The 22,565-nt window shown below is 43.6% G+C and overlaps 1 protein-coding gene across 7 annotated transcripts in view; it reads left to right on the top strand.

Moving 5' to 3' along the window:
* The window catches only part of Slc10a7 (solute carrier family 10 member 7), a 229,063-nt gene that overhangs the window by 140,511 nt on the left and 65,987 nt on the right, over positions 1–22,565 (top strand). For 5 of the 7 annotated variants that reach the window (XR_007595265.1, XM_050161529.1, XM_050161535.1 and 2 more), the window contains exon 6: positions 21,071–21,106. The exons of the other annotated variants lie outside the window; for them this stretch is intronic. Coding sequence is in view for 4 of the 5 variants with exons in the window: in XM_050161529.1 (XP_050017486.1) it covers positions 21,071–21,106 (36 nt within the window). In the remaining variant the exon portion in view is untranslated. The remainder of the gene's footprint in view (positions 1–21,070; positions 21,107–22,565) is intronic. 7 annotated transcript variants of the gene reach the window in all.

Below are 22,565 nucleotides of genomic sequence, written 5' to 3' on the forward strand. Positions count from 1 at the left end.
TGAGTTTCCAGGCCAGTGTGTAAACACGCTCCATTCATTTAGAATGAAGCGCACACCTCAGTAGCCATCAGCCTGCTGATTGCAAGGCATTTTGTTTGAAATAACATGAGTACCCCTGTTGTAAAGGCAGAGCTCATTGGACTTGGTTCAGAGCGGTTGGAGCCTGCTGACCCCTGTTTGTTATTTTCCTCAATATATGAGAAATGAATTTGTATTGTAAAGCACGTGGCTTTGATGAGTAGTCTGGACCTTTCCTTGTGTCTTTTCCCAAGGCTTTCACCCTCATTTTGTTTCTGGCTTCAAGTGTGCTTTTAAATTTATTCCTTACAAAAAGTCAGGCTGTATATTGAAAATTATTCATGTTTTCCATAGATCTTCTTCATTTCCACCTATGCTGGGTTTTCCGAGAGTGGACACAGTCAGATGGTTTTGTTCCTCTTAAGAAAGCCCTGACAGGCCCATGACACTGGCTACTGCTGTAACTGTACATTTCTATACATAATTGATGACCTGGGACCCAGCAGACGGCACCAGCACATAGCAGTGTAGATTACCATATGGGTGGTGAAGGGGGGGGCTCGGTCTTTGAATTTTCTATTTCTGAATAGACATAGCCCCTTGCTCACAACAATTCCAGAAGGACTAAGTTTACCGTGGCTACAAATATTACTCAGGGAGCAAAGCGCCCCGCACTGGACGGCTTGCCCAGGCTTTCTGTGCTAACTCTATTAGCCTGTCTTACACTCCTCAGCTTTTGAGTTCACTGACATTTTGGTAATAGCATCCACATACACATGTGCTCACACAGACACACACATACACTTGCGTGCACACACACACACACACACACACACATGTCTTGTGGCAAGAAAAGTTAAATTCCAGACAGCACCCTTTGAATCAGTCCCTAATCTAATTGCCCTTTTTAATTTAATTATAAAAGGTGAGAATGCTACCCAGCATGACTGGTTATCTTTTCATGAGCGTTGAGCTTGAGAGTCCTGTCATGGCTTTTGTGTGTCCTCCTTGCTGTGCCCTATCCAGCCATTTCCCGGCACTGGAGCCTCTGCCTTGCTTAGCCATCCAGACCCCTTTAGTCTCAGGTTAGCCGTCATCCTTTTCAGAATCCTCATCCATCTCAGGCTTCCATCGTCCCCAGTAGCCAGCCTTCCCGTTTTTTATGCCATGGCTTTTTTGCAAGTTGGCTTAAGGTAGAAACTGAAGGCCCTGTGCCATGATTTTCCAAATCCTTTGTCACGTGCCCACCATGGCACCAGTGTTCTGTAATTATCATTGAATAAAACTACAAAAATCATATAAAATTAAATTTTAAACATAAGAACAATATGATTTTTTTTTCCAGGTACCCGGTAAATTGTTAGGATTTATAGCTGTCCTAGACTTTGACTTTGCTGTGCAGTGTATTCTGGATATTAGCAGAGAACCTGTCTGGTCTGCACAAAGCCCTGAGTGTGAGGAAGCATACTTACGTGATCCCAGCATTTGAGAGGTGTAGACAAGACCCTAAGTTCAGGTCATCACCAACTTCATAACAAGAAAGAAGCATAACTGAAAATTGTAATTCAAATACAAAGGGAGCCCCTCAGCGGTTGTTAAACTTCTTGCTTTATTTTGATTTAATTCCCTTTTTAAAATACAATTTCACAGAACAAAGAGTTTCTGTCTTGTACTGAACATTTACCTAGATTGATAATTTGATATAGTCAGAAAAAGGTTTTGTTTTGCCCTCATCTCTGAATTGCCCTTTACGTTTAAAAAGCAGAATGCACAGCTAGTAAAGCCTTCACAAAAAGTGACTGTTGTTTAGAATGGCTCTTAAACACTGTTTAACTTCAGAACATGTTCCACCATTTAAGGATTAAAAACAGCTTGCTTATTAAGCCTTCAGTTTGCAAATTGCTCTCAGAGTTTGTAAATTAGTCATTGATTTCTAGGAACCATAATTTTGAATTCCAGCCAAATCAACGATGGCTAAGTCCATATTGTTTATAATCCATCAGAGAATGAGCCACAGTGTAGAGCTCTGTGGGCTTCAGATTTAATCCTGACTTCAGAGATCATTGCTTGCCCGTGAGCAAGTTAGCTGCCATCTGTGCAGTGGCTTCTTCGTCCAGTAATGGGGACATTAACCACACCATGGCTTAGTTCAGAACACGTCGCACCTACAGAATGTGTAGTGACTTGCCAATATGCTTAGCAGACACTACCTGCCAGAAGAAACTTGGTCGAGGAGGCTGGGATTGACTGGACCATGTGAGTGTGAGCATGACCTGTGTTCAGATCCTCAGCACGCACGTGGTGGCATTCATCTGTGACCCCCGTGCTGGGAGCTGCAGATACAACATGATCCCTAGGGCTTGTTGGCCCCAGGGCTTGATGAATCCGTGAGAGTCCTGATTTCAAAATCTAAAGTGGGGGTTGGAGGGGGCTCGGAGTTTAGGAGCCCTTGGTCTTGGAGAGGACCAGGGTTAGATTTCTAGCACCTACATGGTGATTCACAGCGGTCTGTGCCTCCAGTCCAGGAGATCCAGTGCCCTCTTCTGGCCTGTGGGCACAGTGCAGGGGAAGCACTCACATATGTAAAAAGAAAGACGGTGGAGAGTGTGACCTCTGACCTCTCCACACATGAGCACACACACAGCACACACAGAAAGAGAGAGATGCATTCACATAAGCACACACAGGGGTATACAGAAAACAACCCTCGATTGAGATATTGTTCTACTTGAGGCATATTTCATAAAACAGAGAATATAAGATAGAGCAAAATAAGCTTGGTCCCTCGTAAAACTTTCAGCCCAGACAAAAGCAATCTGATGTAGTTTCTGTTGGTTTTGTTGATCTGCTGTGTAGGAGATCAAACCCAGGGCACTGCATGTAGGCAAACACTTTATCACTGAGTAGCATTCCTGGCACGTGGGATGGGTGCATGAATAAACAGAAGGTTATAACTGTGCTACATGCTACTAGGTAGCGTGCCTGTGTATTCCGCAGGAATAGACTTCCTCACTGACCACAGGAAGCAGGTGGGAGGGAGCACAGCTCAGTCAAAAAAAAAAAATGGATGGAGGACCCACAGCTGGCATCTGGAAATAGCCATATAGAGACTGGGAAAAGCAGACTAAGATGGGCAGGTGGAAGCAGGTCATGCAGATGTGGCGGCACTCTTTGATGATGAGGAGAGGAACCAGTGAATGATGCCATTTCAATATGGAGGCTGCTTGGAAGCTCTTGGAGTTTAAGCAACAAGAGGAAGCAGAGGAAATGGGTCTGTTTTGAGATACAGCATTGAACCCCAGCCCAATGTCAACGTGCACCATCAACCACCCTAGGTTCCTTCTGTTCTCTCTTCTACCTGGATTGCCCCACCTATGCCTGCAACGAACCCAGAGTACCTGGCCTGCGTCACTGCTGTGCACCCATAGTGATGCCCCATTCTCCAAGCTCCTAACAGCATCTCATTCTGAAAGCAAGTTCATGTCAACACTTAGAAGAAATCATACCAAGATGTGAACAAGATCATGAACAGTGTCTTCAAACTTTCTGGGACGCCTTCCTATTCATAGTGTTAGCTGAGACGAGAGAGAGCTTTGCTTATATGGGTGTTATCTTGCTGCACTTATCCTATTTAAAATGAAAACTTAGAAAGCATTCATTTAAAAAATAATGCCAAACTCCATGTTTCCAAACAAAACCAAAAACTGGTAAGGAGTGCCATCATTGTGCATTTGGCAGATCTGCTCCTCTTGGGCTTGACGCCAGACCGCTAGGGTCTGCCCTTTCTGTAGTAAATCTGCTGCAATCTCACACACATCACATAGCTTCTGGAAAACTGTGCTAATACGAGACAGAGAACAGGGAAAAGCAAGTGAAGTGATTGCTACTGTTATCTTGAAGATAATGTTTAACCCTCTGACCTTCAGAGATCTGAGGGGACCCTTTGGTCCCCAGACCGCTCTGAGAATTGTTGTTTCAGGAGAAGATGCTGATTAAGCCCAAAACTCTTCTTGGGAAGAGAAGGCAGGCTGTGGAGTAAGTGAAGGGAAGAGAGACCATAGACGCTACTTTGTCTCCACCTTTCTCTGTCCACACAACCCCAGAATTCATCAGATGCTCTCAGAATTCCTGATGTTTCCCAATGTTTACAGACACGGTGTTTGAAATCCCCTTATCTTTTTGCCCTGGGTGCTCAGGTGAACTGAATCCCTGTGTGGCTTGCTGCCGCTCAGTTAGCTTCCTGTGCCACAGCATAGCTATCCTGTACATCGTTTATTTTTCAAGACCTGACCTGTGAGAGTTGTCCCCTCTGTGTTCTCTGAAAGTTCAGGATTGACACGACTTTCTATTACTTTCCTAAGTGGCACAGAAGGGCCTTCTGAAGGCAGCTGAAGCTGCCCTAGGTGTTGCAGTTTAGCTGGGTGCCATTCCTTGACAGACTTGAAAAACAACATTCCTGAACACAAACTTTGTTAACTATGTTAAAAAAAAAAAACCATTTTCATTGCTTTAATCATACATACCGTGCACCTGTAACGTTAAGCTCCATCTCATGAGGATAAATTTTATGCTTTTAAAATTTACAGTAGTCAGACATTCCTGTCTGTTCTATAAGTATTCTAGTTTTGAGATTTTTGAGTCATAGCTCATCTTAAACAATCCATACTTTTAAACTCTAGATTTTGCCTTCCGTGGCACTAGTAGCCTTTGTTCTTTAAAGAGGGGCAGACATGCATAATGAATTTGACCTAAATTATCTGTGAGATTCCTCACTCACAGGTAAATGGTTGGGGAGGGGAAGGGCCTGTTGGATTCAGTGAGCAGGCGTGGATGAGCTGCCTGCAGGCCACATGAAGACAGCTGGTGCTCTTTTCAGCTCTCAGAGAAGTCTGGATGTGTGTGTGCGTTCTCCGAATTTGAGCATATGTAGTGCCCAGGTCTTTATCATCTTCCCACCACTGCCTAATTCCTGTGTTCACCTTGATGAACCGGCAGCGACATCCAAACTAGCAGCTCAGCAACGAGCAGCCCAGAATTAGTGTGCACTGTGACCTAAGAAACTAGATAAAAATCCTTTGGCAAAAAAACATAATTATTGATTCACTTTAGTCTTAAACGAAATGCTTTTAGTCTTAAGTAAGAGGTATCTTTAAAGTAAATAAAAATAATGGTTGATTAAGGAATATGCTTCAAAATGCATTTGCTATATTAGAAAAAAAATGTTAAGGACCTCAGATTAGAACAAGGGAGTTAAAGTGAGGGTGTGTCTTCCTGGAAGGCTTCTGTGGAGCTTGCTTCAACGCTGTGCTGTTCCCATTATGAGAGTGGCATTGGACTGTACACACATAACATTTCATCTGCATGTAAATGCACATAATCAAGCATAATAATTTGTCTAGCACACATTTTCCAGTGTTCCTTTGCCCTGCAAGGTCCCACAGTGCCACCTAGTGCCATGGGTTTTCCTTTACATAATATTTATAAATTTAAAAGTCCATTTAAAATCAAATATGTGGTTTAAGCAGTATTACAAATACAATGATAAAAGGGTCTTCTGCAACTGGAAATTTCAGATGAAAAATAAATGATGGTTGTACAATAAATCTGTTATAAAAGTTCCTGACTTAAAAAATGGTCAGTATTCCAGTTAGTATTTCCACAGGAAACCCTTGTTAGGAGATTGTCGCACTGTCCAATGAAAACGCTTTTTCCTTTACTGTTTGCCACTCTAATCAGTCAAAGGTCATATTCCCTGGCTGCTTCTGAAGTTCGTGAATCTCACTTCAAATATCAAACCAATCAACGCCATAGAACTTATCAGTTTCAAGCAAAATTGTATAATTAATTTTTAATGTTAGAATCAAGAGGAATCAGAGATGGATTAAAATAACTTTTGTGTTTAAAAAACAGTAAAATAAGTTAAATAAAAGAATGTAATGTGCTCATATTGTCTTTGGGGAAGAGCACCCGGAGTTCACTGGAGCAAGCAGCGGCAAGGCTGTGCACAGTCGAGTAAGTGCTGTGACGGCTGAAGCCGTGGTCCTCAGCCCCTGCAGCCACTCGCTGACGGCGCTGGACACTGACGTGCTCTGTGTCCCTGGAAGAGGTCACTGGAAACACTTTACTTCTTTGTCTCTCACTTCGGTGGGTTACTAGAAAATCCTATTTTTCATCCTTTTAGCTTTCTGCACAACTAAGCTTTTCCTGCTGGGATTCCTGCAGTATCTTGCTTGCACAAGGGCAGTATTAAATTACGAAAAAAAATTCAGTTTTCCTTGTAGTTGTCATCCATATTGAAAGCACTGGCTTTAGGAGCTAGGTAGCTATGCGCCTTGTACGCTTATCATTTTAGAAGACTTATTATATGTTGCAGGTGTGTGTGTGTGTGTGCGCGCGCGTGCACGCTTTACTACATAGCGCATAAACTCTGAGAATGTGGAAGATTTTGTCAATCTGTATTCTTAACTTCCAGAATGGTGTCTGCCACATTGTAAGCATTCAGTAAGAAAGTATTGAATGAGGGGCTGGAAGTGGATGTCTCAGGGGGCTTACCCTGCAAGTGTGAGGGTCAGAACTGAGATATCCAGAACCCACATAAGACCTAGGCGGGCATGGTGGATACCTGTAATCCCAGCACTTGGGAGACAGAGACAGGGGATTCCAGGACATGCTGGCCTGCTGGAGTAGCCAAAATCTATGAGCTTTGGGCCAGTCCCGGGTCTGCCCCAGTTAGTTAGGTAGAAAGCAATTCAGTAAGACACCCAGTGTCATCTTCTGGCCTCCATGTGCACACATACATGTGTTCACCCATACATATATACCCACACATGTGTGAACATACATGCATACCCACATTCATGACAACACATTCCACATATACATAATTTTTTTAAAGGCAGAGTGTTAAATGAAGGACCAAATGAAAACATGTGACACTGTGTCCAGCTGCTGGATAGAGCACAGCATAGTGAGTGTACAATGGGATTTTACTCAGGCTACCTATGTAACCTTACATGCAATTATATCTGTATGCCTGCTGTCATTAATACATGAGCACTGTAAGAATTAATTCAGATTTTAAGATATCACTAACAGTCACACCTGTCAAATGTTTGAGCATATTCAGTTTTCTTTTTGTTATTGAAAACATATATATTCACTTGAGATTCTTCTATAAATCAGGCACACCAAAATTCAGTCAAAATGGGTCATTAGAACAGTATTCTGTTTTCCTCTTATGTTCCAGTTACTGATATCTCTGCTCTATGAACTATGGTTAGAAGTCTTGCAGTTATGCTCATATTGATCCAGTTACTGATATCTCTGCTCTATGAACTACGGTTAGAAGTCTTGCAGTTATGCTCATATTGATCATCATGCTAATTGTTCATTAGATGTGTTCAGCTCCTAATTCGTTAAATCCTATAAGTGATATTTTATAGCTGCTAGTAGAAATAAGTTTATTTAATGAACCATTTTGTTTTACTTTAAATGTCTCCTGGTTCTTACTGATTCAATGTGCGTGTATTTGGAGTTGGTAGTTTGGGGGGATTTCTTTTCTTTTTTTCTTATCTCCCTCCCTCCCTGCCTCACTTCCTTCCTTCTTTTCTTTCTTCTAAACTGTCAAAGTATGTAGAAGTTGCCCTCTACTGGGGAACCAGAAAAATTATATTGACTCAGATTTTTCATTTTCCTTAAAGATTTAGTTAAATGTGTGTGTTTTTTTTTTCTTTCTGATGTTCATTTCTTACTCTTTGGTACTTTTAAGATCCAAAAGATACGGAAATATTTATCAGAATACATTTAAGAATAAAAACCTAACCAGCTGTTGTAACATCAATCCTTGGTAGGCAGAAGCTGAAAGATTGTTAAATTTGAGCCCAACCTCAGCTGTGTGAAAAGACCCTGCCTCAGAATACAACCAAACAGTAACAAAACAAATACCTGGCGAGCAAACTCAGTGGTCAGGCTAGCCTTGCAAGCCAGGCACCCTGAATGTAATCCTCGGAGCTACATCCAAAGCTAGGCACAGTGAGGCATACCTATAATCCCAGTACTCCTAAGCCAAAATAGAAGGCAGAGCTAGAAGTTCTGTCTGTCTAGATAGAACTAGAAGTTCTAGAAGTTCTCTGGGCAGCTACCATGGAGAGACCCTGCCTCAGGAACCGTAGGAAAGACCCACCTCCACAAAGCTGTCCTATGACCTACACATGTGAACATGTGTACACACACACACACAATCAATAAATATATGGTGTGATTAGAAATACAGCTATTTCTGCTCTAAATTGTTTTTCATTATTTACAAAACTTGCTATTTAATTAAGACCCAGAAGTAACTATATTGGGATAAGTCTTAACTGAAACATTAAGGGGAATTTGCTGTATATAATTTTGCAAAATGAGTCAGTATTGTTTTTACCATTTACCTTAGGAATTCAGCAATAAAAATATAGTACTTCTTCTACAGCTTTTTTGCGTTTTCCTAACACAGTAAAATTTGGACATGTTGGTGTGTGTGTGTGTGATGGGTCACTTACACCACACTGCACATGTGACCGTCAGAGGACAACTTCAACTGCCAGTCCTCTCCTTGCATGTTGTTTTTAGACAGGTTTTGTTTTGTGTTTCTGTGATTCACTGCTATGTTCACCATGGTAACTGGCTCTTGAGTTTCCCACCTCACCTAGAGGTACTGAGATTACAAAGGTGTGCTACTGTTTTCTACTTTCTTGGCTCTGAAGTCTCGAACTTAGGTCATCAGACTTGTATGAGGATTCTTTCCAGCTCTAACAGGAATCTCACAGTTCAGCACTGTGCACCAAGAACGCAATGGTCAGTAGTTATTAGAGGTTAATGTCTGCTGGCCCGGTCCCAACGTTCCCTCCTGTTTCCAGAGACCCATGTGTAAGTTATGGACACACCAGGATCGTTTTCCTTTCCCATCCACTGATACTCAGTTTTAAGTCATAGTTACTGAAGTAGAAACTAGTTCCTGACTGACACTGATGGTGGAAGGTGGGTAGGGAAGTAGACTTTGAAAAGGCAGTCTGATACAGGAATCCTACCCCTCTTTGCCTTGTGGTGGGGAAGAAAGGCTGGGGACCACTGATGCTCACAGGAGGAAAGGTCAGGGACCACTGATGCTCACAGGAGGAAAAGCAGGGGACCACTGATGCTCACAGGAGGTGCAGATATCTTTAGGAGTGTTGGTTACTTCATCTTCTCTGGACTGGAGTCTCTGTAAGAGACAACATTGAGAGCTAGTTTTCTATGCCTGGGGTGGGGTCTGATTAAGAAATATTATGAAGGGCTGGAGAGATGGCTCAGCAGTTAAGAGCAGTGCCTGCTCTTCCAAAGGTCCTGAGTTCAATTCCTGGCAACCACATGGTGGCTCACAACCATCTGTAATGAGGTCTGGTGCCCTCTACTGGCCTGCAGGCACACACACTGACAGAATATTGTATACATAATAAATAAATAAATAAATATTAAAAAAAGAAATATTATGAAAACTATAACAAATCAGACTACTGATGCATGAGACAAGGCAGATGGGATCCAGCTGTTCTACTCATCTTGTCTGGCTCATACTCCATGTTGACCAGTGCATTACCACCTGCAGCAGAGTATGCTGTCCTTTAGAAACATGCAGAAGGGGTGGAGCCTTGCCATGCCCATTCATTTCACATGAATGGAGGTCTGCTTTCTGTCTATATGTTTAGATTAAATCTGTGGAATAAATCTAAACCGTAGTTTAGAGTAAACTGTTATTTGCAATGCCTTATTATTCTAGAAAGCCCCGCCCCCCTCCCCGCCGCTGCAGCTGCAAAAAACACCTAGAGGCCTGAATTAAAATCCTCAGGGTCCAGATTCTTCACTGGGCCTCTGTTTCTTTCCTCATTGGCCCATGTTCTGCTTCTAGCCTCCACCTTGCTTGTACCTGCCTTTTGTGAACTTTGTAGACGCGTTTCTCCCTTGCTGTATTAGCATTGGGGCTGGTTTTATTTTGTTTTGTGGAGTTGTTTGTTGTTTATTTGTTTGTTTGAGACAGGGTATCTCTGTGTAGCCCTTACCTTCGTGGAGCTCACTCTGTAGATCAGATTGGCCTTGAACTCACAGATAATCTGCCTGTTTCTCCCGCCAGAGTGCTAGGACTAAAAGGTCTTTACCACACCTACCCAGCTGTTTTTGTTTTGTTGTTGTTTTAAGCAGGCAGACAGAAGAGAAGGCCTATTGTAAGGTTATTCTCTTCCACAGTCCCTGTTTCTGGGTTGTTGTAATACCCCACAAACCTTTTCCTTTTGCTTGTGTGCCTGTAGCCAGTAACACTTCAGGCAATGACCTTTGGGTCTTCTGGGCGTGGACTGCTCTCCAGCTGTTTACCTGAGCACAGGTGGGCGTGGGCTGTCATACCCTTGCTGGTTCTCATGCTTTCTTCCACTAACGCTGCAGCTTGGAGTGCTGAGATGGCCGTCCTTGGGTCTCAGTTTCAGAGGGTGTAAAAGGAGGTATTGATCATTTCTGATGTCCTCCATTTCCCTAAGTCCTCAGAGAACTCTTAATCAGGATGTAGACAACACATGACGGTAGTAGTCATGGGTTCCCACCCCACCCCACCCTTCCCTCTTAAATTTCTGTATAATTCTCCTGTCTACTTCTGTTTTCTTGTCTGTAAAATGAAAATCGTAACAACACTCTGTCATAAGTGTGTTTAAGGACTACATGAATTATGTGTACAAAAAGCATAAAATAGCTTAGCATACATAGTCAGCAAACATTTGTTATGTGTCCGCTGACTCGTTATTAAAGCACGTAAGATAGTGTCTTCTCGTTAGGTGTCTGCCCGCAACCACTGTGTCCTGCCATGATGATATTGATCTAAATCTCTGAAACTGTAAGCCATCCCAGTTAAATGTTTTCCTTTATAAGAGTTGCTGTAGTCATGGTGTTTCTTCACAGCAATAGAAACCCTAAGACACCGCTAAAGCAGTGAATCTAAAGTAAAAGCTCCAGTTAGGTGAGCTTTGGCCAACCTTGGGTTGTGTGGACTCAGCCTCCTGACGTTAGGTAGATGTGCTTCTTGTGCATGGTGTTTTCTATACTAATAATGGACAGAGTGTTCTCATTGTCCCAGGGAAAGCCGCACTACAGACCCTTGTTGCAGCTGTGTGCCCACAGAGGAAGCCTGTGGACCAAAATGATCCTTTGATACTAAGATCTTGCCTTAGCCCCAGACTCCTGTGTCTCCATAGTGTAGTCCCAGAAACTAACCCTTCACTCCATTTCCTCCTGTTGTCTCCAGGCCTGCTGCATATAGATACAGAATTTTAAGACACCTCTTCGGGTTTCCTTGTGTTTTAAATCTGTAAACAAGCAGAAGATTACATGGAATTTCCTTAGAAAACACAGAAAATCTTGCTGTGGGCATTGTCACTCTAAATCTGCATAGAAAAGACCACATGAGCAGCTAACTATTTAATACAGGATGCTGAGTTTCCATAGCCAGAGAGTAAGATTAACTATTTACTTTAAAAGCAAGAAGAAAGTCAAACTTGGGTGGCATATATCTGTAATTCCTACACTTAGGGGGTGGACACAGGAAGATCAGGTGTTCAAGGCCAGCTTTGATTACATAGCAAGTTTGATCACATATCAAAAAAAAAGACAAAAACAAACAAATCTGCCAAAAGAGAAATCATATTATTTGACACTGTTTTTACATCTGTTGTGCCATCTACATGTTTTCCTTTTTGTGTTTGTTCTTTATCTGCTTTGCAACTCTGAACATTAGGGCCCTAAATTCAGTTTGTCCAGTTCAACATTTTTATCGCCCCTCCCCACTGGTCCTTTTCTCCATTGCCTTCAGCAAAGAGGGCCATCTTTGGATCAGAAATACTGAAGTCAGTGTTGGAAAAGGAAGTTGTCAAGATGAGTAGGCTCTGCTGGCTCAGACAGATGACCTTAGCAAGTCCTGAGAAACTGCCATTTGTGACTGCTCACAATTCCTGCTGACAGCAGAAAGCGGGCAGGCTCTACTCCTGGATTTGTGTGGACGTCACTGTGCACACCGAAGAAGGAAGAACGTGGATCGTATGCACTGCTAGCAAGTCGTTTGATGTCCATCCGGAGCAAGATTAAAACTCAGTTAGTCATGTAGTGGCCGATAAGGAGTTCCAGAGGAAGGTGCCGTGATGCTCCAGGGTCGGCACGGCTGCACTGAGAGCCAGGTTATGAGAAAGAATAGCCTGTTGCTCTTCTTGTTTTGTGAAATACAGTTGTTAATTCAGAGCAACACTAAGGCAAAGAGATCCGCCAGTCATCGCCCGCAGGGTACCTGTGGCCGTCCCTGTTTCTTTACCTGTTGTCATCCTGGCTCTTGTCCAGGTACGGCAGCCAAGTGGAGTGATTCCAGCAGCGCGGAGTCAGATAATTACCCGTCCAACACTCTTCTGCTGCAGGTTCCAAATCCACTCTCGTTCGGAACCTCACCTGCAGACTGCCAAGATGAAGATTATGAGATAATTGGTCTGCGCAACAGTCTGCTGCTGCCAGTTCTGAGACCCCATCCCAGCCTATCAAGGGCCTAGATGTCAAAAGGACACTTAGTGGATTTGTCCATCTTAAAAAGGAAAGAGGAAATTGAGTTGGACACCAGTTCCATTGGTCAGAATCTTACTTTATTTCAATGATAGTGTCCAAAATCATTGTTGTCTTCGAGGAACTTTTTTTTTTTTTGATCATTGCGAAGTGATTATCTGGTTGTCCTTTTCCTGTCTGAGGTTATTAGCCCTATGGTTATGTTTGAAGAAAGTGATAGCAAGCTTGGGAACCTGTGTGTTTAATTGACCCAGCGTTGACTAAGTTCCTGGGCACTTCCTCTGTTGGAAGACAGCTGTCTTGTGTGTTAGTATACTTATGGAGCACAGACACAGTCCTCTCCCATGTTCATGACCTTTTCAAGCCTGTTTGATTTGAATCTCCCCAAGGAGAAAGGACTGGCCTGCCTTTCCCCATTACAAAAGATGCTTATTCCCTATTGGAGACATTATTCTTTCCTAGAATCCATCCCATGGCCCATGCAGGTGTTAGCCTGAGCATCTGCATCTCGTGCTGGACATGGGAGCAAGGGGAAGGGCACAAATGCCTGCTTCAGTGGTGTCCTGAGTGACAAATGCCTTGGCCTCTGACCCCGGAGTCTTGGCTCTTAAGAGAGTTGGCCAGACTCTGTCGTTCCGCCTCCTCCTTTGCTCCCTTCTTCCCTTCGCCACCCTGGTCCCTCCCTGTTTAATTGTCTCACCTGTGCTTCCTACATTCTGTATTCTTTACCTGTGCCTCTCCTCTGCTGCAGGGCCCAACCGACTGTGTGCTGGGGATGCAGTCAATTGTGTCCGCTGTCCTGCCCCAGCAGGCAGCTTCAGGCCCGTGTAGCCACCTACTGCGTCTCCAGCGCAGGGCCTCATGGACTCCTCACATTTTCTTGCCCAAGTAAAATGAGATTATTTAACTCCAAGGCCACTTTAGCTGAGTACTTGGCTCTGTGGTGCCCTGTTTGGTCAAACATGACCTAGCACAGAAAACTAAGGAATTACCTCCTCTCCTCCTGTCCCTGTCCGTGCACTCAACGAACTGATTCGTCCATCCATCTTCAGGGGTACCCCCCATCATTTGCCTTCTCTTTGTCTCCTTCTCAAAATCCCATCCCCTTAGGTCACATCAACTTCCGCCCTGAGTGGGACAGTTTCCTCCACTTCAGTCCCTGCTTTACTCTTCTAATCTGTCTGTGACCACGCCGTCACCACGCCGGCACCACAGATTCCTGTCCCACACTCATGGCTGCACAGGCTCTTTTTGCGGTGTCGCATCACTGATACGGAGCCCACAGTCTGTGATGGATTAATTACTAGAGCAGTCTGTGTCTTTGGGTTTTCAAGTTCATCCTTCCCAACTGCACAGCCTGCTGTGCTCCTCAGTTTGAGTTTCTGCAGGCTCTTCCCCATTCCCTTCTTGACCCCACCTGAGCCCTTTCAGCACTCTCTGAGATTTTTGTTTTGTGTGTTATCCCATTATTATAGGTGCTTGTCTCTGATCTCTGAGCACTCGGAAGCCATGGCTGTGTTTGTGTCGTTTGTTGTTGGTTTCCAGCCTCACACAGCTAGTATATCCTTCTTGGGCCGTGTGATAACCATTGTCATTGTAATTTCAGGAAGGAGTTTGTTGGGTTGGGGGGGACAGAATCTCATTTAGCCCCAGCTGGCCTCTGATGGAGGAAGGTCATTGGTTAAATAAACTGCCTTGGCCCTGATAGGTAGGAACATAGGTGGGTGGAGTAAACAGAACAAAATGCTGGGAGGAAGAGGAAGTGAGGTCAGAAACCATGCAGCTCCTCTCAGAGGCAGACAGGATGGAGCAAGCCGCCTGGTCAGACATGCTGAATCATTCCCGGTAAGACCGGTGCTACACAGAATATTAGAGATGGGTTGATCGGGATATGAGAATTAGCCAGTAACGGCTAAAGCTAAAGGGCCAGGCAGTATTTAAATGAATATTATTTGTGTGTTGTTATTTCAGGGCATAAGCTAGCCAGGCGGCCAGGGTGCTGGGGACGCAGCCCCGCCGCTCCTATTACAACAGGCCTCACTATCTTAGTGTTGTGTTACAGACACACACAGAACTCATGCACTTTGCCGTTGATGTTTATGTTATCATATACTGTTGACTGCATATCCTGCCACTTTTGTTTAAATTTAGATATCTTCAGAGCTGCCCATACCACCCTTTTATAACCTAATGCTTTGAATTTGTTCACTAGAATCACCTGCCGTCTTGCCATAACCTTGTTCCTGAAGGATGAACTTTTCCTAGCGTTTTAAAATACCTTTTGTATGTTAGCCACAAGGCAAAAGGTACAGAGCTGGAGGAATCATTGTTGTTAACTTTTTAAAGTTAATTTTTGCATAGACATGAATAAAGGAAGGGTATTGCTAATGTTTAATTTTCAAAAAGCTGACAGCATGACTTCCTCACTCCTACGGAGCAAAGAGACCGGACGTTCGCTCTCAAGGATAGTGAGGCATCAGCACATGTTAAATGGCTTCCAAGGTGACACCAGAAAAACATGTTAAATACATTTACATTGCAGACACAACTGGGCAATAAAACAAACTTTAGGGCCATTTTTCCCCACTACAAAACAAATAATTTGTATAAATTAACATGTGTTTCATAGTTATAATGATTTCAGCCACATAAGATTGATACTTCTGGGTTCTGGGGGCCATGTGTGTGCAGACAAGCCCTCAGGCAGAAGCGCCTAATGGCCCCCTGGGATGTTAAAGGGCCCTGCGTGGATTACATCATGACTCAGCTAAGCCTTTGTGTGCATGCGTGACTGCATTATCCACGTATGACTCAGCTAAGCCCTTGTGCACATGCATGAGCCCCATCATCTGTGTATGACATAGCCGTGTCAAACCCTGTGTGCATGCACTAGGCAGCTATTAAAAGCTGGACTTGCCATCTTCCTCTTTCTGCCCACTGACTTTCCCAGGCGTGTACACACCCCCTCTAATAAACCCCTAAGCAGGTTTGTTGTGTGTTCAGTGTTTCCTTCTCACGCGTGCCAGGTATAATTTCAATAGTCAGGTCACTAAATTATTGTTAAGTAGCAATCAAAGAAAGAAAGGTCTGTCTGCCTTGGTAGCTGTAGAATCCTTAGGTTGTCCATTGTCTGCCTGGGTAGCTGTGGAATCTTTGGGTTTTCCAGTGTCTACCTAGATAACTGTAGAATCCTTGGGTTGGCCAGTGTCCACCCAGGTAACTGTGGAATCCTTGGGTTGGCCATTGTCTGTTCAGGTAACTGTAGAATCCTTGGGTTGGCCAGTGGCTGCCCGGGTAACTGTAGACACCATAGGTTGGTCAGTGTCCTCCCAGGTAACTGTAGAATCCTTAGGTTGTTCAGTGGGCTCGAGGGGTACTTATTGTTAACAGAAGCATTACTACCAAAGTATCACCAGAGGAAAGAGCTAAAGAGGCCAGGGGTCTCATTACACCATTCATGAGTCAGTTAAAAGGTCCTGGCAAGGAGGAAAGGTGGGCCTTCCCCGGAATTGCTGCAAGGATGACAGACAGCCATGTTGATGGTTTGGGGTTTCCCACCGTGGCATAATGGTGCACACCTTTAATCCCAGAACTCAGGAGGCAGAGGCAGGTGGATCTCTGTGAGTTTGAGGCCAGCCTGGACTACAGAATGAGTTCCGGAACAGCTGGGGCTGTTATATCAAGAAATCCTGTCTTGAAAAACTAAAAAAAGAATAAAAAAGGAAGTGTTTTCCCTCATGTTGGACATTTAGTCAGGGCCATTGATTGGGAAGAGCAAGTGCTATCTGGGATTGGAGGTTCCTTGGCCACGACACAGCCACCCCCCTCACATTTCTTGTAAGGACTAGACCAAGTGGTCCCAAAATCTTTTGCAAAGCTGACTTCCTGTCATTCTGTGTAGTCAAGTTATGCAGTAGGGGACTAGGGATTGGCCTCAGACATCAGTAACTGTAAGATCACTGTAGCTGTTACAGTAAAACCTCTTAGTAAGTTTTTCTGTTAAAAAATAGGATGAGAGGTTCACTTCAGCTTTGCTTTCTATGAATGAGTCCCGTTGCTGAGAGGCGTGTTGCAATTCTCTTGCTTTTCTCATGTTTCCTTGCTCATTGGCGAGTGGCTGGATGACAGCATCAGACTCGACACCCTCTTCCCTTTCCACGGTGCTCATCAGCATATGTTGACCCAGTGACTCACATCACCAGGGTAAATGGCTGTTCGGGAAGTCTTCCAGGAGACAGTGAGAGCCATCGCTTCAGTAGCTTGAGTTCTCTAGTTGCAGCAGAAGGCTTTACATGACAACAGCTGCAAGAGACGGGTGGGTGGCTTAACCTTGACCCTTCAAACAGGTCTTCTGTTGGAAGTGCTTTGACTTTCCACAGTAAAGGAGTTATTTCGGAAAGAGAAAGGAGAAAAAATTAAAGTGAGACTCTTGTAAACCCATGTTTATTTGGCTTTCTAGCTTTTGGTCTTCATTGCTATCATATTTTGAGTGCACACACTCCGCTGTTACCACTGATATTTGCAGAACCTTAGCTTTAAGGGCTGTATTAGCCACACCACACAGTGGCTCACTTTATAGTTCAGTTCGTGTCATCAAAAGACATACTGAGTTCCTCTCTGATTTAACCCTTAAAATAGAACTCCAAAGAAATAGCTTAATATTTACTATAAAGATTTTTAATTTAATATATTTATGATTGTGTGAGAGAGAGAGAGAGATGGGGGAGGTGGACTTGCCACAGTGAACACTAGGAAGTCGGGACAACTTCCTTGGAGTCAGTTGTCTCCCTCTACCTTTGTATGTTCCAGGCATGCGTCATCATGTCCATGTGACCTGCATCATCAAACAGCGAACACCTTACCCTGAGCCCTCTTTCGGGCTCCTGAAGACTGTATGGTCATCATTCGAAAGTCTGAGTTCTAAAGTGTCCTCCACGCTTTCCTCGCCGTGTCTAGGGTTCAGCCCCTTACCTTGCATGTGAGGATAATTATGGTGCAGAGCTCATAGGGTGGTTGTGAGGATTTCATACAATAGTAGACATAAAGTTCTTAGCACAATATCTGACATGAGTACTTACTAAATATGGGCTGTTGTACATTTAGTAATAAATTAGATGACTTCACCTAAACTTAATAGGGCTCATATCACAGCCGATGGCATTGGAGATGACTCAGTTCCTAATAAAGCTGAAAAAGAGGGTTCAGTGTTGCCTAATAATCCAGTCGTAGTTAATGAAGTTGAACCACACTTATTAAAAAATAATGAGGAATATTTAAACTTGAATTACAAAGTGCATCCTATCCAGCAAATTTTTAATATCTCAGGACTAAATGTTGTTAGTTCTTGGTAGAAGCAGAGAAGTTATTGTATAGGTTACTGCGTGTTTGAGATATCTGCCCAGAGAACCCTGCAGATAACTGTGCTCTACCTTCTGGGATGAGGTCATCTCTGAGAGGCCCTCAGCAACTATTCCACATGGGTGGAGTTCCACAGGAAGGGATGCTCGTGGTGATATCTGCTCTCAGGTGACCAGTGAGTGTAGAATTGGATGATGCTGGCTCATGCCGAACTTCTGCCATCTTTGTGATGTGACCTTGATTTGGGCTGCTTAGCTTTTCAGAACCTTCTTTCCCTGTGTGGAGAGGAGAGCTACAGTGTAACTTCATAGGGGAGGGTTAGTTTGAAAACATACATGAATGTGCTACAAACAAAATAGCATTGTAAAACTCATTCTTCCTGATCCTGTTGGCATCTGGTGAAGGAAGAGTAGTGTGAGCTGTGATGACCAGGACGCTGTCAACTCTAGTACAAGGCACACGTCACCTGGATGACGTGCTCCACCTCTCTCCTTCGTAAAAATTTCTTATCCCATCACAGGTCATGCGTGTTTCTCAGCAGTGCTACTAAGCTGGTGACAAAACAATTAATGCAAGCTTCTGTTGTATTTTGTTGGCCTTGAGGTGAATAAATGGACAAAGATAAAAACTAGTTAGGTTCTAAGCCAATTCAAATCCTCATTCCGTGTGCTAACCTGTTGATATTGGGACGGCGGCAGGGCTGCGTCCCCGGCACCCGGCCGCCCGCATGGCTAGAAATACCCAGAAATAATTACACGGAAACTGTATTCTTTCAAACACTGTCTGGCCCGGCTAGGTCCAGTTTCTTATTGGCTAGCTCTTACATATTGTTCTAACCCATTTCTAATATTCTGTGTAGCCCACGAGCTGGCTTACCAGGGAGGATCTTAACCTGCGTCTGTCTGGAGCGGGAGCATCATGGCGACTCTTCCTCTAACCTTCTTTCTCCCAGAATTCTCTTCTGTATACTCCGCCTACCTAATTTTCTATCCAATAAAATGGGCCAAGGCAGTTTCTTTATTAATAAGAAACTATTCCCACATCACTAACCTATTAACTTATTACACCTGGGTAGCTTGCTGTTGCACATAGGGCAGCAGGCCTCGGAGGCCTTGGTGAACTGGTCTGTGTGTGCCCTGTTCACATGTTTCTCCACTTCTCTGCTCAACTTCTCATGTCTGTAGAGTACCTCCCCTTTCTGGGCTAGCCTTTTTCCCTACCAGATCACTTCCCGTTAATTCTCCAACCTCAGTATCTCTTCTACCATAAAATGCCCCGAAGGTAAACAGTCACCCTCTTCTTCACTCTATGTCTCTCACATCAGAATATTTAGCTCTACAGCTCACTCTTGTCCCTAGACCGTGCCCAACTAGGCTATTAGCTATTCAAGTATAGGAGCCATGTTGGATTCACCCTTGACGGCCATGAAGGAGCAGAGCAGGTGTGTGAGTGGGTGTCCGATAAACGTTTCTAAATACTGCCGTGCAGCTGAGTGGCTCACTTACATTACTTTGTAAAGCTTGGAACTCCACCCAAAACTTAAATATATTCCAAATCACTAAAACGAAGTAGCCTTTCGGGCCTGGGAGATAGCTTAGTAGGTAAGGCACTGCTGCCACAGCTTTTTGGCCTGAATTTGACTCCAGGACCTACATAGTGGAAGAAGAGAATGGGCTTCTATAACTTGTCTTCTGACCTTCACACATGCCTTGTAGTAGGTGTGTGCACGTGCACACACAAAATAAATGTAAGAATAAAATATAGTAGTCTTTATTCTGTAATATTATTATTATTATCAGAGCCTTGTTGCCTGCAAGACTAAGTATTCTACCTTTGCAGTCCACCCTCAGCCTTTCTAAGTTAAAATTATTTTGGCTTGGCACATCTAGCCCTCCAAAATATGCTAGTGAGACCTGCTTCATAGAAAACCATGGAATTCACAAGCCATAATATGTGCTTTAATGCAGAGATTAACAGTATGACCCTTAGATTAAACTGCTTTGCTCCCTTTTGACACTTGTTTAAGTTTGCATAATAAACAATAGCCATTCTGTTAGTCAATAGTAAACTAGTCTATATGAGGATATTCACATGAGTATAACTAAAAAAGTCATTGCCATTATTGTTCACATAGTGTACATTCTGATGCCATATTCACAACTGTGGAGTAAGAGCAAAGACTAAAGACAGAAGGGACTGTTCATGGGTGAAAACAACAGCCCTTGGTCTCTCTGTCCCCTTTTCTTTCTCACATGCACACACACATTCAGACTCTGAAATTTCAAAGTCTCAAACAGTGCATTATTAAAAATATGAAGTGCTTTTCCTTATGTAAATCCCAATGAAGCTGAGAAATAGAGGAAGAACTCAGACACATCGTCGTCCGCTCTCTCAAGTGAAGCCTGTTGTGTTGATTCCCAACTCAAAAGCGTACCTTTAAAGCAAGCTAAATGCTTGTATCCTTCCTCACTGACAAGAGCCTCAAACTGTTCCCTGTCATGGAAGAAAACAAATCTTTTGCTCATTTCTGCCTGGGGGAGGCAGAGGGACGGAGGTGGTCCTGTGTGGCTGGATTAGATGAAAGACTTCCCTTCCACCATGGAGACAGAGTCTAATCAACTGAAATGAGTTTTGAGATCGCAGCTCATTTCCTAGGGGAGATCAGTTCACATTACAAAATCACGACACCTCATTCATCACAGCCGACGTGGTCTTTGCTCAGGAGAGGACCCCAACTGGGACTGAACCACCTGTCTTCTCTCAAAAAGGGACACTTTACCCAAGCTAGAGCGGAAGGCCTTGAATGAGAACATTTGCCAACCTTCAGGTTCCACCCGTGTGGGGCGTTTGAAACAGGAACGGGGATTTAGATTTGAATGGAGGACAGGTGAATTTAAGGAGAATTGGGTGGTTGTAACTTTAATGTTGTCTAATAGAAATAACCATTAAGGCGGAATTAATTGATGGTGGGAGAGCCGTCTTTCTCTTCTCAGTTTGTTAAACAGCAGTGGAATGACCAGCATTCCCACCAAAAATGGGGGGAAGTATGCTTCCTAGGCCAGCAAGTGACCGTTCTGTCTTTCATTTCTTCCAGGGCATTGTTGTAACACCACTGCTACTGCTGCTTTTCGTGAGTATTTTGATGATGCCTTCCATATCTTTTATTGATGTATTTTATTAGCTACCATCTCCTGGACTACAGATGTGGCTGGTAGTTGATGGCTTTTCTAGCATGCACAAGGCCTTTCCTGTATTTGCATCCTAGCACCATGAGGGAAAAAAGACCCCTCCCCTCACACACACACACACACACACACACACACACATGCCTTCTTCAGACCTTCAAGGTCAGTCTTCAGAAGAACACTGAAAACTAGATTCTTCTGTATAACTTGATGACCCATTTGAGCCCCCTCCCAGCGGAGCCCAGAGTATTAACCCTGAGACTCAGAAAATCCCACAGCCTTGCGGTCCAAGGACAGCATCTGGTCCTAGTGATTAGGCCTCCTGCTCCTGGATAAATCATTAATTATCATAAACCAGTGACCTATGGCCTGAATTACACATGTACTGCTTGTCGTTTTTTCTTGTAAAGCTAAGTGATTAATAGTGATGTGGTGTTGGTTGGTTTTTGAGAAAAAGAACCTCGAGCTAGGAGACCTAAGGCAGCTGAGACCCCAAAGCTGGTGTTTGCTACAACTCTCTCCCTAACCCTGGGAATACTCCCACGATGGTCCCATTTGTAAAATGGAAAGCAGAAACTTCTAATGCAGCCTGCCTCTTCAGGACAACAAAACATGCCACAAGGGGAAAGGTCAACACGAGAAGTAGACACAGGCCACCGAGTAACTCAGCCAAAGTCTGAGAACAAGGGATGCTAATTAACTGTCTTACTTCCTTTGGCACTAAGCATATGAGAAATTAGATGAAAGATTATAATAGAAATTAATGTTGTCTCATGCTGAGCAAAGCATATGTAATCATAAATGATACCTAAAATATTTTATGAACTGTGCAGTTTTTCCACACACATCTTCCACATATAAATCACTCCACTTATCTCGGAAATGTAGTGGGGATGCGTGTCTGGGAATGAAATGAAGCTGTTTGACTAGCACTATTTGTCAGTGAATTAAAACTATGGGGAAAATTTATTTAATTATAGTATAATTACCCAAGTTGAAATTCAATTAGAGTAATAGAGTGAGGGACTTTCATTCCTTACCAGCTGTGTAGGAAGGAGAAAAGGCTAGATATACTATCAAACAGTTGGATTCTGCATCTTTCATGAAAGCCATTACCTTCAGAGTAATAAGCCACAGCCTCACCTTGCCTTCTGAAATGCCGGCTCCACTCTGCCAAGGTCAGAAGAGTCAAATCACTTCCCTCAGCAGGATGAACCTCATGCATTTGGGCTCTTGCAATTCAGAATGGGCAAGAGTCAAATTATTTGCTTTGTTGAGTGCCTACCAGCACATTAGATGTGAGGAATTGAAATTATCCAGTAGTGTGTTTGACCAAGATCTGGCATCCCAAGGGAAACTTACCTGAGCCCTCTGCAGGTACAAAATGCAGGCTAGTCTGAGGCC

Source organism: Alexandromys fortis, unplaced genomic scaffold, assembly GCF_014885135.2.
Source record: "Alexandromys fortis isolate MF-2015 unplaced genomic scaffold, M_Fortis_MF-2015_v1.1 scaffold_127, whole genome shotgun sequence".
NCBI classification, from domain to species: domain Eukaryota; kingdom Metazoa; phylum Chordata; class Mammalia; order Rodentia; family Cricetidae; genus Alexandromys; species Alexandromys fortis.